Source organism: Pristis pectinata, chromosome 6 (assembly GCF_009764475.1).
Source record: "Pristis pectinata isolate sPriPec2 chromosome 6, sPriPec2.1.pri, whole genome shotgun sequence".
In the NCBI taxonomy this organism is placed as follows: domain Eukaryota; kingdom Metazoa; phylum Chordata; class Chondrichthyes; order Rhinopristiformes; family Pristidae; genus Pristis; species Pristis pectinata.
In genome coordinates, this window is record NC_067410.1 from 31,741,628 (window position 1) to 31,756,606 (window position 14,979).

Consider the following 14,979-nt stretch of genomic DNA (forward strand, 5'->3'; position numbering starts at 1 on the left):
TCATTGTCAGCTCAGTCTTTGCACGCTGATTAAGTTGCCTGTGGACGGAGAAGAGCTGAGTTTAGACACCCCCACATGCAACTACTCTCTGAACCCTGTCTCGACAGGACGGGGATATCGAATCCCGGCGTGCACCGCGCCGGCGGAGGGGCGCGCATGGGAAGGCGGCACGCGCGGGGGGGAGGAGGAGGCGCGCACGTAGCGGGCACGCGCGGGGGGGGGAAGGTGGAGGCGCGCACGTAGCGGGGCACGCGCGGCGGCGGCGGCTGGTGATTGGCTGCGGCCGAGACGCCGCAAAAAGGTGAAGGGGCGGTGGCTACCGTCATTCGAGGCGGTAGAATGGCTGCAGCAGCGGGTTAGTGTTGGGGGTTTCGTCGCCGTTCGTTGTGTTGCCGGGGCTGGAGGCGGCAGTGGACACCGGGCGGGGGGAGGGGAGGGGAGGGGAGAGAAGGGAGGGGGGAGAGGACGAGGCGCGACCGCGGTGTCTGTGTGGCAGAGGCGGGGGCAAGCCTGGGAAACAATGGCGGGGTCAGGGAGGGGCTAGGGGAAGGGTTTGTAGGCCCCGCTTTAGGGGTTCGGGTGCTGGGCTCCCAGCTGGGACATCCTGGGGACTTCTGCCTCTCATTCCTGCCCTACTTCCTCAGACGCTGCGTTTGTTTCTGTGGAGTCTTTTTTGTTCCTTCCCCCACCCCTTCCCCTCCCCCCCCCCACCCCTTCCCCTCCCCTTGGCTTCGAGGATTAGTTCAGGGTTCCTTTTGTTGTATTACACCAAATAATGAACGACTTAAAAACCTCCATTCGTTTATTTGCCATGAGTCTTGGTTCCCGCACTGCCTGCTTTTAAGGTGTAAAGTTGGAACAATTAAAATAAAAACTTCATACTTCACAGATAAGGAAGTAATTTGAAATGATCGGACAGATACTTGTGTGAGCAGCAGGTTATAGCTTTGCGAGAAATGTAAGCAGTAGTTCGTCTTTAACTTGGGAAGCCGTGTGTTAATTCAAAATGTGAACTATAGCTTCAAGATCTGTATTTACAAGATGAACAACTAGGTGACCCCCATATTGAATGAGGTTCAGCTGCGTTGATTATCCATTGTCAGCAGTTGTCTTGAGAATGGGATATTTTAGAAATAATTAATGGAACATATGTCTTTATAGTGTTGTTATTTTTGCTATGCTGACCAGTAAAAGTTGTCGCATTCAGCTGTTGTTGACCAATTAGGTTTACATTAGCCTCTCTTTCCTTATCAGCTTCAACCACCTAGCTAATCTTAAATATTGAAAGAATTTGTCGGTTAACTCCAGCTCTGAATTCCATTTTCTCACTTTTCTCAAATTTTACTCTTTTTGTACATTCTTTCTCTTCATTCTTGATCTCTTGTGACAGGAACTTGTATTTTTAGATATTCTCTTTCATAACCAAACACTTTCTGTTAGATAGTTCCACAATCATTTTGTCATAACCTCTAAATGTTTGTTTTAGAAAACTGCACAAGATGTTGATTAACCTTGCCTTACTGCTACTGTCATCTTAACACAGGCCCAGTTTCAAACTTGGGTATCCTGTTATAAACCGTATTAGATCTTATTCTAATATAACCTATGGTCTACCCAAAGGATCTATCTTTGGTTCTTGTATTTCTCATCCACATACTGCCCCTCTGCAATTTCATCTGAAACAAATGTCAGTTTGGACTAATACACCAACTGTACCTAGTTCCATGTTGTTACCATTTTGACTTCTCTATTCTTTAAATTGTTTGCTGGCCAGTATTGGAGGAGCAGAAATTCCTCCAATTTAATAGTGGGGGTGCACAGGCATTCTCCTTGGTGTTATAAACTTTCCCTAGCCTGTCTTACTGAACCTAACCATTTACAGCATTTGTCATTTTAACCTCAGAATGGACTTTGGAGTGCTGTCTTCTCTTTGACTATCTTTTTCCACCTCATCAGCAATACTGGATAGGACCCATGTCTCTGCTCCTCCGAAACACATCACGACCATATCTTGTTGCCCTTAGACTTGCCTTTCCCAATGCACTTTTGGTACCTTCCCTGATCTTCTGCATTTGAAACTGCGCTGCCCGAGTCTTTATCTCATACTACCTCATTTTGTTATTTCCACTGGGTTCACGCCAACATTGGTTCATGATTGAGTGGTGCAGTGAGATAAAAATTTGCCTTGCTCTCAAATTCTTTCCTCCTACAACTCTTCACACCCAAAACAAAACATGACTTTTGCATTCCGCCTGTTTTGTCTCTTCCACACTTGTATCCCTAGTGCATGCTCCTCCACCTGGGTCTATTGAGCATTGCAAATTGGTCCATCAATGGCTTCCAAGGTTCTAATCTTTGGAATTCCTTCAACCTCATCACCTTACTAAATTCTTTCTAATATGCTCCTTGGCACTTGACCAATTTTTTGATTGTTACTCCAGTATCTCCTTGGTGGTTCAAAAATTAAATGTGGGGTCTTGAAAGTAGGTGTTATTGAAGAATAGAACTACTTTGGTATGTGCAATACCTTTGGATTGTTTATCTTGTGTGAGCCTTCAAGTTAAAGATGTTAAATTTTTGGTTTACTTTATCATTTGAAGGGCAACTACTGCATACACCGCTGCCCCCCCCACCCCCCCCATTCCCTCCCCGGCATAGTACAGCGTTACCTCGTACAATGAAGTGAGCGCTCATATTGCCGAACTGCGATCTGAACTCAGACACCTCCAACTGATGAAGCTAGGATACAAAATGAGCTACAGCTGATACCAGTTGTAAGAACATGCTCAATGCATTGTAGTTGCGTATGGATTTTCAGAACATAGAACATTACAGCACAGTACAGGCCCTTTGGCCCACAATATTGTGTTGACATTTTATCCTGCTCTAATGTCTATCTAACTCTTCCCTCCCACATAGCCCTCCATTTCTCTATCACTTATGTTTGAAGTTTGATAAAGTACTGTAAAACATGAGCAAAATTATCAGTAGGAGTAAATGGGAGTAGTGAAGTGTGGGTTGAATGCAGAATCTAATGTGGGTGTAACAAAAAATTGTTATAATTTACTACAAGGCATCACGTTCTTGTCAGCTGTTGCGTAGATAAACAATCCAAATAATTCAACTGGATTTTGGTTTATTTTCTTTTTGAATTTCTCTCATGATTCCCTTTTGCCTCTTCCTGGCCCCCTTCAGCTTGTGCTGCTGTCAGCTTTGAGATAACTTTTAAAAATGTTTATGTATTGTGAATTTTTATTCTTTTTAGGTGCAATGCTTGCCCTTCTGTGGGGGTGGGGGAGAGAATATCAGCTGCATGAAGCACTGATTTTAAAAACAAATTGGAAGTAGGAATGGATCGGGCAGCCTCAAGCCTGCTGTGCCATTCAAAAATTCATGGCTGATCCTGCATCCCAGGTCCACTCTATAGTCAATTTCCATATACCTGCTCTCCCTAAGTGTCCAAAAATCTCTATTTCCACTAATAGATTTTTGTACACTTAAGGAATTGAACAGGAAAGTGGACCAGATGCAGGATCTGCCACAATCTGATTGATTTGCTATGCCTATTGCCTACCCCTGCTTTTATGTTCTTGTTAGTGCTTTAAGCACCTGATTCCACCTCCAGCAAAAAAATTGATCAATAAGCCCCAGAAAAGCAGAGATAAGTGTTGGCAATATTGCCAAAAGGTGATGGGGGATAGTTGGTTTTGATTTCTGTTTCTAACACAGCTGGGTTGGATGTTCACATCTACTCCATCGCCTTCCTTTCCAACTCTGCTGAATTAATTGCTTTTGATTTCCAAATCCAGATTACAACATTGTTCTGTTTTTACCCGTCTTTTTTTAAATCTTTCTGGGTAAAAGAATGAATCAGAATTGGATACTTAAAGAATATGAATTGGATTTTTACATGTATAGGTCCTGTTAAATATTTGCTTGAATATTAAAATCTGAAGTATTCAGTTTGCTTTTTAATAAAATTACTCTTTTCACTGTAGTTTATAATGAAATTTAGACATCTTTTGTATTTGAGTATTCAATATCTTGTTTAAATGGAAGCACAGCAGAAAGGAATTGGATGTCTTTATCAGATTTAGAAATGACTTGTGGCAAGAATAAGGGAGACTGCTAGAAGGTTAATGAATTTGAAACCCAAGCACTGCAACCAGACAAGAGATAATAGTATGTTCTTGAAGACTGGGGACATGAGCAGGGAAGTTCTTGATCAACACAATGTTTGTCTGTCTTTGAGCAGAAATAGTAAACAAATATCAGTCTGGACTCTTGGTCATGTGTGTTAGATTGAAACAGATCTTTAGAAGATATTAGGCTTTGGTTTGCTACTTCAGTCATTGCAGATTCAAATCTTTGGCACATGAATATACATGACTGGTATAGCACATGATACTTGTTAAATTTTCAGGTCTTGTTTCTCAAGGAGGGATAGTCTAGGTATGCAGAGGAACTTTCATGACGTTGTCAGCATTTCTTGTTCAACCATGCCAAAAAAAAATTGCATCTGATCTTGAATTGTGTGACCTGGCTGTAGGCAAAATTGCTACTACATATATGCGCACTTAAAAATAGTTGATCTTTAGCAATGTCTTGAGGTTGTACTGAACTGTTTTGTTTTTTAAAAAAAATCCAGTTTTGAATCCAGAATTTGATTGATTCAATATTTAAAATTTTGTTCCTTCTGTGTCTCTATTTGCATGAATTATGAATTGCAAGTGAGTAATCCTGAACTATTCTGTACTATTTCATCAACCCATTTTCAATACCAGCAACTAATCCAATCAACACAACCTCATTCCCTTCCTAAGTGAAGATCGACCCGAAATATGCAATATCTAGACTTTTGTCCAATTAAGTAAAATCAACATTTAATGTGGCTCCCTATAAGTGTTTGCAAATTGAGCTTGGAGATATCTTTTTACTTTGTATGCAGATCTGTACAGTTTAGGCTTTGTCTCTAAACTGCACTGAAATATTTGATTGTCATATAGCTATTGCTGCAACACTGAAAAGGCATTTTACCTTGGCATTTCTTATGCAGGTGATGTCATGTTTGTGTATTATTATCCTAGTGGTCTCTGTATACTGCAGCTTTTAAGAGTGAGGTTAAGGCTAATTAAACTTTGAGTTAAACATTTTCTACCTCTTTTGCTATTGATGTATTGCTTGGCTACTGCTGGGTTTTGATTTTGTATTGGGGCGAGAGGCAAATGTATTAATTGCTACATTCTTTCTCCTTGTGCTCTTGGGATAAAAACAAAACTACCTGAAAAGGTATCTTGTTTTGTCAGTATCTGAAAGAGCAGGTTAATGTTTTGGGTATACTGCAGATTATTTAATATTAAAATGTATTTCCTGGGGTCTAAATCTGAATGTGAATATATTTAAAACTTTTCTGGTAAGCAGTAAGTATGTGTATCTATGTTTCCACAGAATTGAACAAGTTTTTACTGGGATACAATGGAATTTCAAGTCCAAGCCAGAATGTCGGGATGGACCCTTCTCATGCATGTTGCATACTGCAGCAGCTTAAATGTATGTACGATGAACAGCAGCTGACAGACATTGTGGTGGAGGTAGATCATGGAAAAACGTTTTCCTGTCACCGAAATGTACTCGCTGCAATTAGTCCTTACTTTAGGTACGCTTTTGCTGTTTTGGTAGCTAGTTGCATACTAATATTACAAACCAGCTTATGGCGTATCAAAGCAGTGGCAATAGAGTAATGAAACTTCTTTTAATCTGAACCAAGTTGTGAAAGTGTTTAAGTTTTATAGATAACTTTGGAACTAATCAACTATGTATAAGTGATATGTAAGTGAATGAGCAGGCCATTTAAGTTAAGTTAAACGTTATAAGGAGCTAAACTTGAACATAGTTACAAAGATTCATTAGTCTTGCTCTACTATAGTCAATGGAAAACTTTTTAGAATTTGCTTGATTGGAATCTTCAACTCTTTATCAAGATAAGAAGTATGAAAAATTAATCCTTTGACAATTACAGTGGTCATTGATCATGTTTAGTTCTTGTTACTCAGGATGGTTTCATAAAGTTTTTGAGTAAAATGGTTAAAATTTTGGAATTTAGTTTTCAATTTTTATTATAATTAGGTAACGTTATTTAGGTCAGTAAATTCCCACACTGGCACATAATTATGTTAAGTTCTGCCAGTGCAGTCCTGAAACTTTCTTTCAGATCTGATTTTAGAGTTTCCAGCTTTTCAAATAGTTCAAAAGATATAAAGATCAGTGAGTCTCTTAAAGCCTTCTCAGTGCCCAGTCAAAATGCCTTCAATGTTTATAATAAAAAAACTTGATAGTCATCTCTTCGCTACTTACGGTTTCTTGCTGTGCAGAACAAAGCTGTAATGTTTTTCCACAAATTGCTAGGTACTGTATGAAAACGTTTGTTTGTCATGCCTTATGTGGATATATCTTTTTAAAGGATGGATCCATTGTATTTAACCTTTTAATATTATAGGTCTATGTTCACAAGTGGCCTTACAGAGAGCACACAGAAGAGAGTGCGAATTGTGGGAGTGGAAGAAGATGCAATGCGGCTAGTGTTGGACTATGCATATACTTCCCGAATATTACTGACTGAAGTCAACGTGCAGGCTCTTTTCACAGCTGCTAGTCTCTTCCAAATTCCATCCTTGCAGGACCAGTGTGCCCAGTACATGATCAGCCGACTGGATCCACAGAATTCTATTGGGGTTTTCATGTTTGCTGATGCTTATGGACACAAGGAGTTGAAAGAGAAATCACAAGATTACATTAGAAAGAAAATTTTGTGTGTTGCCAAAGAGCAAGAATTCCTCCATTTGACTAAAGACCAGCTCACGAGCATCTTAAACAGTGATGACTTAAATGTAGAAAAGGAAGAGTATGTTTATGAAAGCATAATTCTGTGGCTCGAGCATAATAGGGACAAAAGGGAGCCAGATCTTGCAGACATTTTTGCCAAATGTATACGTGTACCTCTGATGGATGAGAACTTTTTAAAGAAAATCCCTTGCACTTTTGCACAGGCTATGGCTAGAAACTCCTTAGAAGATGGAAATTGCGAAGGGGCTGATGGCTGTAGGCCAAGACTTGGTATGACTGCTTCACAGATGATTATCTGCTTTGAGGCTGCCAGCAAATACTCAGGAAAGAAACAGACTGTGCCTTGTTTAGATACTGTCACAGGAGAAGTCTTCAAATTATGCACACCTCCCAATGACTTGAGGGAGGTGGGAATCCTCGTGTCACCTGATAATGACATTTACATTGCAGGAGGTTACAGGCCAAGTAACAGTGATGTTTCTATAGATCATAAAGCAGAGAGTGATTTCTGGATGCATGACCATGTGGCAAATAGGTGGCTGCCCAGAGCTCCATTGCTTAGGGCACGAATAGGGTGTAAGTTAGTTTACTGTTGTAACAAAATTTATGCAGTTGGAGGTCGGGTGTATGAAGGTGATGGACGGAATGCACTAAAGTCAGTGGAGTGCTATGATAGCAGAGACAATTGCTGGATAGCTGTCTGTCCAATGCCTGTTGCTATGGAGTTTCACACTGCTGTGGAGCATCAGGATAAAATCTATGTATTACAAGGTAAGGTTGTGAGTGTTTTGTTTATTGTGCTCTTATATTAATGTCACCATTCAATATGCAGTCTACCATATTTCAATAATTCTCATAATACTGTAGTGAGTTGATTTGATTTACTTTATTCCTTTTGCCAATTGGTTGAAATACATTTCAGATGAGCTAAATTTTCCAAGCCAACTCTGCTGTGGTGCTGCACTGTATCAATATGACTGTTGAAGCTGTGATTGCTAGTCAGTGAGGGTTTTTATTCATTGGTGATTGACACCAGAGATTCGTGAATACCTTTAGTGACAGTGGTACCCCTTTTATTTTCATGGTACTTTTAAGTTGTACTAAAATTACTGCTGTAGTGTCTACTCAGAGTATCAGTATCCAAAACAGAATACAGAATCCTTATCCTCAGCTGAGCATCGGATGGGAGCCAGCTACAGTGCTGATAGTATTCGTGAGCTGCAAGTTTGAGTGACTTGGGACTGGGAAGGATAGGGGAATATTACTTGGAAGTCATTTTTGTCTATGTTACCTGTGTATTTTCCACTGACTGGAATTATTAAATCATTGTTTAATGTTGCCCTTTTTTCCCTGTTTCCTGATGATCTAGGCTGAAGGAATGATAGTTTCTTTATATTCGCCATTTACCACTTTGCTTTAATTCAGAAAGTCTCTCTGCTGTAAATTTATTTTATTGTGTATTTTACTTTGGGCAGCTTTAAAAGCTTATCTTATCATCTTTAAATGTATTACTTTGATTTCCTGTATACTCAGGGAAATGACCACAATCGACAATTTGGATCAGTTAAGGTTGACTGTTCATCCATTCCATTCCTTTCATTGCATCTCCCACACCTTGTCAAAAGCTAATTTTTATCATTTGAAACTTCTTTTGTATTTCAGCTTGGGTGCAGTTAACAGAAATTGAGCAAACAAAAAAAACTTTAACAGTAACATTTTAAAATTGAAACCACAAAAATGTGACTGGTGAGGGCACATTTTACTTTACTGTTTCGTGTAGATTGTGATAGCATATTAAATCTGGTGCTCTGCTGAGGTTTGCATTCTAAAATTTGTACTGTTTTAGATTAACTAATTTATACTCCCCCAGTAATGGGGCAGACAACTGAACCAGCAATATTCTGCAAACTTCTAATATGCTGCAAGATTGTTGTTGATCACAACATTGTATTCTTTTTGAATAACCCAATAATGTCATGTGAAGTTGTGTATCTGCAGGTCTTGATCTTTGACAGTTGTCTGTAGTTCATTCTTGTGTAATATGTATTTAGTTGGAAAAACTAGCCCTTGTATTTCTTTTCTATAACAAATTTGCCTATTTTTGGTAATTCCCCAAACTGGCCAACATCATAGTGAAGTGAATGTCTTGTTGCAGTCCTGGACTGAGAAACTGAGTATGAGTTGTCATGTAACTTGGGGTTAGGATTTTAATAAAATAGTATATTGCATATTAAAAACTTAAACATTGTTCCATATTTCTCTTCTCCTCTCCCACCCACCCACCCCCCCCCCCCAAAAAAAACCAAAACTAACTTTCTCTTGCTTTGCATATGCTGCAGTCAGGTAGATAACCATCTCCCACATATTTTAAATTAGATGCTAGGAAAAACCCAGAATACATCAAATTTGCATCACACTTGTTCCACAGCACTGTAGAATTCAGGAGTTTGGGAATAAAACACTTGTGTTATCACCACTGCAGTGCAGTTTGTAGTGTTAAATTCCTATATTAGGCTGCTGATCGGTACTGTCCAATTGTTTGTAATGGATGGGAATGCACTAAGAGTTGGCACAGACTCATTCAGCTAAATAGTTACCTCCAATGTTGTGAGAATTGGGCAAAAAGTCTAAATAATTTAATTTGTTTTGTTTTAGGGGAATTTTTTCTGTGCTACAATCCTCACAAAGACTACTGGGGTTGTCTGACACCAATGAGCGTGCCTAGATCTGCAGGATTATCAGCTGTCTGCAAAGATTTAATCTACTATGTAGCAGGAATTTGTAAAGCACATCAGCGAATGCTTACAGTAGAGGCTTATGACATACATCTTAATAAATGGATACGCAAGGCGGATCTCCCATTGGATCAGTCCACAAACCCCTACATTAAACTCTTCTTGCTCCTTAACAAACTGCATCTCTTTGTGCGAGCAACACAAGTAGTGGTGGAGGAGCACGTTTTCCGTACAAGCCGCAAGAACTCTTTGTACCAGTATGATGAAGAATCTGATCAATGGAAGAAAGTATATGAGTCACCAGATAAACTATGGGACCTTGGCCGCCATTTTGAATGTGTTGTTGCCAACCTTTATCCACAATGTCTTCAGAAAGTGTTTTGATTTACTTTTGGCAGCTTGCATGAAATAATGTGTGACATGGGCTAACAATATTTTGTGTAAGGAAAATGGCTGTTTTAAAAGCACTGATGAAACCGGATGGGTGCTTTTGAAAGTAGCAGTGTTTTTGGAACTGGTTCAAAAGTTTAGTTTTCTAATCATTTTTACTAACTTCACTGGTGCTGGGGAATATAAAAGTGCAATTACTTACTTGGATTATTTTTTTTTATCTGGCTTTTTCAATGGCATTTCTTATTGTATAAGCAGTCATCCATTGTCTGGCAATCTTAAAACTATGCAGACTAACAGGCAAAATTCAGCTTGTCAGTAAGAATTTGCTTTGCCCAATGGTATGGAAAAACTCTTAAAGCCTTTAAGATACGGGTATAAATTTAAGTTATACAGATGCTATTAATTTTGATGTATCTGTATTTGTGAATTGAGCATTTTGCATTTAGTTACTTGACATGAATTTGAAGATAGCTTGGCTGGATCTTAATGGGAAGGAAGTTAAATGGTTTCTGCAAGAATTGATGACCAACCTAAACAGCTACTGGGGTCAAACCTCGAAATTGGCATCCATGCAGACAATAGTGGTCATTTTTTTTTTCATCCTGTCCCTTTGCTGCCCAAGAACTAAAATTTTCATTTCCTACTACACAGCTTTGAAAACTAACAATGTGCAGTTAACAAGTGACAGTTCCTAACTACGTAATGAAATGGAAATAACTACTTGGACCTTTTACCAAATATAGTAACAGTTTTTTAGGATTTTTAGATATTTCTAGGATGGTAGGAGGGTGGGGATGGTTTTGAAATGGACCATCAAATATATTTCAGAGAGAAATGGTTTGAGTATTGTGGTCACTCTTAGTGTGGTAGAATAGAACTGCAGCAATTAGATTTATACCACGGCATTTGGCATGGTTCATTTGTTAGTTGGAACTAACCAGAATTAAATAAAACAGGTATTTTTTTTCTTTGTTCCCCTAACTCTCCAATCCACCCTGGCTACTGCAGGAACTTAAAAATGAACCTTCAAGGAGCAGTATATTTTTGTATATTGTGCTTGCAGTGCACCTTTTTCCTGTTTGGTTCACTTGAACCTTTTTGTGAACTATATGGCACCGAACTATGGTGAACTGGCTCTTATATAAATCATTCCTCCCTTGGTCTGATTTCATATTCACTTTTTGTCTTAATAGTTTACTATGTCCCTATTTTAATGCCATCTGCATTCTGCTCATCAATACAAGTGTACATATCACACATGGATTCCTGAACTCCTTGATGGGTACAAATGAAACAAGGTAGTCTTCCCATAACCTTTCTAAAAGGTAATGTATCATTAAATTAGTTCTAACCCAGTTATTTGAAATTAAATTTATCCCCTTGCTCTGCATGTTACTGGACATTTAGAGAAAGCGTATGTATGTATTGGGAGATAAGGAGCCTGAAATAGATGTTAGAACATGCAAAACTCAATTTGTCCTTTTTTTAAAGAACATAGAACAATAGAGCACTGGACAAGCCATTCAGCCCATGATGTTGTACTGATCTTCATGCCAATTTATACTAAATGTTGTTGTCCTCCTGTTTATCATCTATATCCCTCCATTCCCTTCATATTCATGTTTCTATCTAAAAGCATCTTAAACTCCACCAAACTGGCTGCTTCCATAACCTATACCAGGCACCTACCACTCTCTGCCTAATAAAATAAAACTTGCCCCTTGCATCACATCACCTGTTAAGCTCTTCTCCCTCCCTCTCCACCCCCCCCCCCCCCCCCCCCCAAAACTTTAAAAGCATGTCCTTTTTTTTGTACAAACCCTGTATGTAATAAGACCGTGACTAGCCTGGTATTTAATCTAGTAATCAGTAAGCACTATTGTACAAATTAAATCCTTGACCAGACCTTTACTACTCTTTCAACTGTACTGAAGGGAATGAAATGTGAATTTGGTTGAACTATTCCATATGCATTTGAGGCTAGAAATGTCAAAGTTCAGTCTTAAATGTTGAGTTTTTAATCTTGCCTGTTTCAAAATTTTTCCTTGACAAAATAGTACCTTAATAGATGATTTCTAACAAGCTGTGCATACAAGTAAATTATGAAAACTGTTTCCTTCATTTGGTTGAATCACTAAAACCAACTTGTTTGGTACAGTCTATAACTATGGCCTCTTTGGAGTTCAGTGCATTTGTAACAATATTTTATGCACTTCACAAAACATGCATATTGTTATTTTCATTCAATTTTAACCATGTACCTAATGCAGCAGGGAATTCAGATACTAAATGGCACTAATACCTTCCAAGAAAACATTAAGTTGTAGAAACTACAACTGAACACAATTGGGACCACTGCATAATGGTCCCAAGTTCTATCCTTGCTCTTCAGTCTCAAATTTACTTGGAAAAGGTAAACATGAGTATTCAATTTCAGAGAAGCTGCACTAATTTGAATTTCCTTGGTGTTGATTTTTGTATAATCTTGTTGTAAATGATTTAATTTCTAACAGATTGGATATCTTGGCAGAAAGTTCGAATGCACTTGAATCTCAATTTTGCGAACTTGTAGCATCTTAAGTGCTCGAGTATCCTTACATTCAATTAAGGGTAAATTCGTCATGGTTGTAGTGCAAAGCCAAAATCACCTAACGTTTTACTTAAACTGGGCTAGCATAATGAGAACACCAGAAACCCAATGTAATCTAATAGAAGCAGTTAAATTTGTAAGTAAATGAAATCCAGTTGAATCTTGATTCCACCCAATAAGTCTTGACATGAAGATAAATAGCTTCAGCTTTGTGGTTTACAACTCGATACCTTCTGGTGAACTGGATTTTCATCCAGTTGACCAGTAGGTATCCTCTACAGTTTTATTTGAAAAATGCAATCAGTTGCAATTAAATGAATTTTAGGCTAATTTCTGAGGGATTAGACATGTTTATTGGCAATTGCTTATTGAATAAGATATGTGAATATGATTTCATTTTAGATAACATTTCAATTGTGTGCACTCTTGGGTAAAGACCTGAAATCTGGTTGACACTGGGAACTTTTTAGCTACAAGTATGTGACATGAAATCAAGCTGCAGGTCTGACAGATTCCATTCTTAGAAGTAGGCTGGTCATGAGGAAAGCTCCGGATTAAAAGACAGTTTTGAGGTTGAGTCCATATGGTACAAACTTTTCCAACTGGATTATAAGGTGGAATTAATATTTCATCTCCAGTTAATTCTTGTTTGAATTTGTTTTATTTGTTAACAGGGATACATTCTATTTTTGTTATCCGGGTGTTTAAAACTTAGAATTCCAGAGCTTTCCTCTGCTTTGTAAGGCAAAGTTAGATGTAACAAAATCTTGCATTTGTGTAGTAGGTATAATGTTTGAGTGTGCACAAGAGGTGCCAGTTATGTTAGCAAGCATTCAGATGTGAAGCATTCATACTTCATTGTTTAGTAAACTAGCCACTCACTAAGAGTACACTTGGTCTCGAAAGTTATTTCAAACTGACATAGTCACCTATATTTCATGGCCACAAAGATAGTATTTTATGTATGTGGTGGTGCATCTTAAAAGGGATGAATGATGCCTTGTTATAGTTGGTATTTACATTTTCCAAATTTCACAACTTTTGGATACTACTATCAGTTTCCACTATAGGGCTTGAATTATTTGAAGCTCTTTTATAGGTGTAGTCCTGTCTGCAATCTTGATTACACCATATCTTAATGAAGGAAATATGAAATATTTCTTTGGACAGAAATAAAAATGGCAGCTACATTTTAAAATTAAAATGTCAAAACTTAGTATATTCCCCACATTCAGCATTAGGTAAACTAAGTGCTACATATAACATTAAGTTAATAGCAATAATAAAGGTCCAGGTAAAATGGTTGTTGGTAGCAACATTTTGTCTATAACATTGTGTACAGAAGTTGTAGATGAAGCTGACTGCAACCCTGGATACACACAGCACCGCAGAAATCCTGAGATATTTCAAACTTGCTATTTCCTTTGATTCATAAAATTTTCATTGTAGGGTTGCTTAGCTTGAATCTTGTGTATTTTTAACCACTGTACAACTTGGTAACTGCAAACTTTTTAAAGCACCTTTCCAGGTAGTGTTGCATTAAGTGTAAGAAACTATACAGTGAAATATTTAATTTTAAAAATTTGTTCTAAATTAAACAATATTGCTGCTGTTTAGGACAATCTTTATTTATAGAGGATATCAACATTAGGGGTGGGGGGGGGGGGAGAGAACTAAATTAACATGCAGTTAACTAAAATTGGTTCAGCAAGTGCTCCTCATTGCACCGTATGATATTCAACCTATCTAGCTTGCATTGTAAAAATACAAAGCTGGTTTCTGATTTTGTGAAGTTGAATACTGCATTTTTGTAAAACACTTGTAGAATTTAGATATTTGCCCTGTAGAGTTAGTTATTTTTTTCCTTCAGCTGTCAAAGCTGCTCATTCCATTGTGTGCAAAGATTTAGCTATAGTTAACTTTTTTGTGACTTGAAATGTATGTTCAGGTTTATGACTTGAATTTTGAGATGTAAAATGACATCTAGCTGTACTTGCACATGATTTGAATGCTTTGGAATTGGTGTTCAGACAGGATAAGCTGGTTTACTTGATACATGTAGTTTAAAGTACTGTGACTTGTAATGAAATGAGACTATATTCTTGAAATAAACTGATTAAAGGATGAGTGGTTTGATTTATTTTAAAATGCAATTCTGTATGCAGTTATTTTAAGTCTATTCCTTAACTATTTCATATCTTCCACCTGCCATACTAAACCAAGTAGATATTGTTTAAAGGTTAAGAGAATTTCAGAAATGGAGTTCAGTGTGTACATCAGTAATGTGGAGATACAAGAGACTATAGATGCTGGAATCTGAAGCAATGCTACAATGTGATCACACCATCACATTCCCCACCCCTTTCTGCAGGGACCACTCTCTCCATGACTCCTTGGTTTGCCCATCACTCCCCTCTT

General features: G+C 38.1%; 1 protein-coding gene across 2 annotated transcripts; it reads left to right on the forward strand.

The window, feature by feature from the left end:
- The first annotated feature begins 261 nt into the window (after positions 1-261).
- On the forward strand, positions 262-14,685 carry kbtbd8 (kelch repeat and BTB (POZ) domain containing 8). Of its 2 annotated transcripts, none has more exons than XM_052018682.1 (4): positions 262-355; positions 5,449-5,656; positions 6,497-7,614; positions 9,499-14,685. In XM_052018682.1, exons 1-4 carry the CDS (start codon positions 340-342, stop codon positions 9,960-9,962), a joined length of 1,806 nt encoding a protein of 601 aa, XP_051874642.1. In that variant the 5' UTR covers positions 262-339; the 3' UTR covers positions 9,963-14,685. The 2 variants fall into 2 exon arrangements, with proteins under 2 accessions (XP_051874642.1, XP_051874643.1); XM_052018683.1 differs by having other exon boundaries at positions 321-355; positions 5,449-5,550; positions 9,499-13,448.
- The last annotated feature ends 294 nt before the right edge of the window (positions 14,686-14,979 follow it).

What these genes read in the sequence shown, in the direction of transcription:
- kbtbd8 (XM_052018682.1), top strand. An exon ending in GCAATTAGTCCTTACTTTAG is followed by an intron (nt 5,657 to 6,496) that starts GTACGCTTTTGC and finishes TTAATATTATAG; the next exon opens with GTCTATGTTCACAAGTGGCC. An exon ending in TAAAATCTATGTATTACAAG is followed by an intron (nt 7,615 to 9,498) that starts GTAAGGTTGTGA and finishes GTTTTGTTTTAG; the next exon opens with GGGAATTTTTTCTGTGCTAC.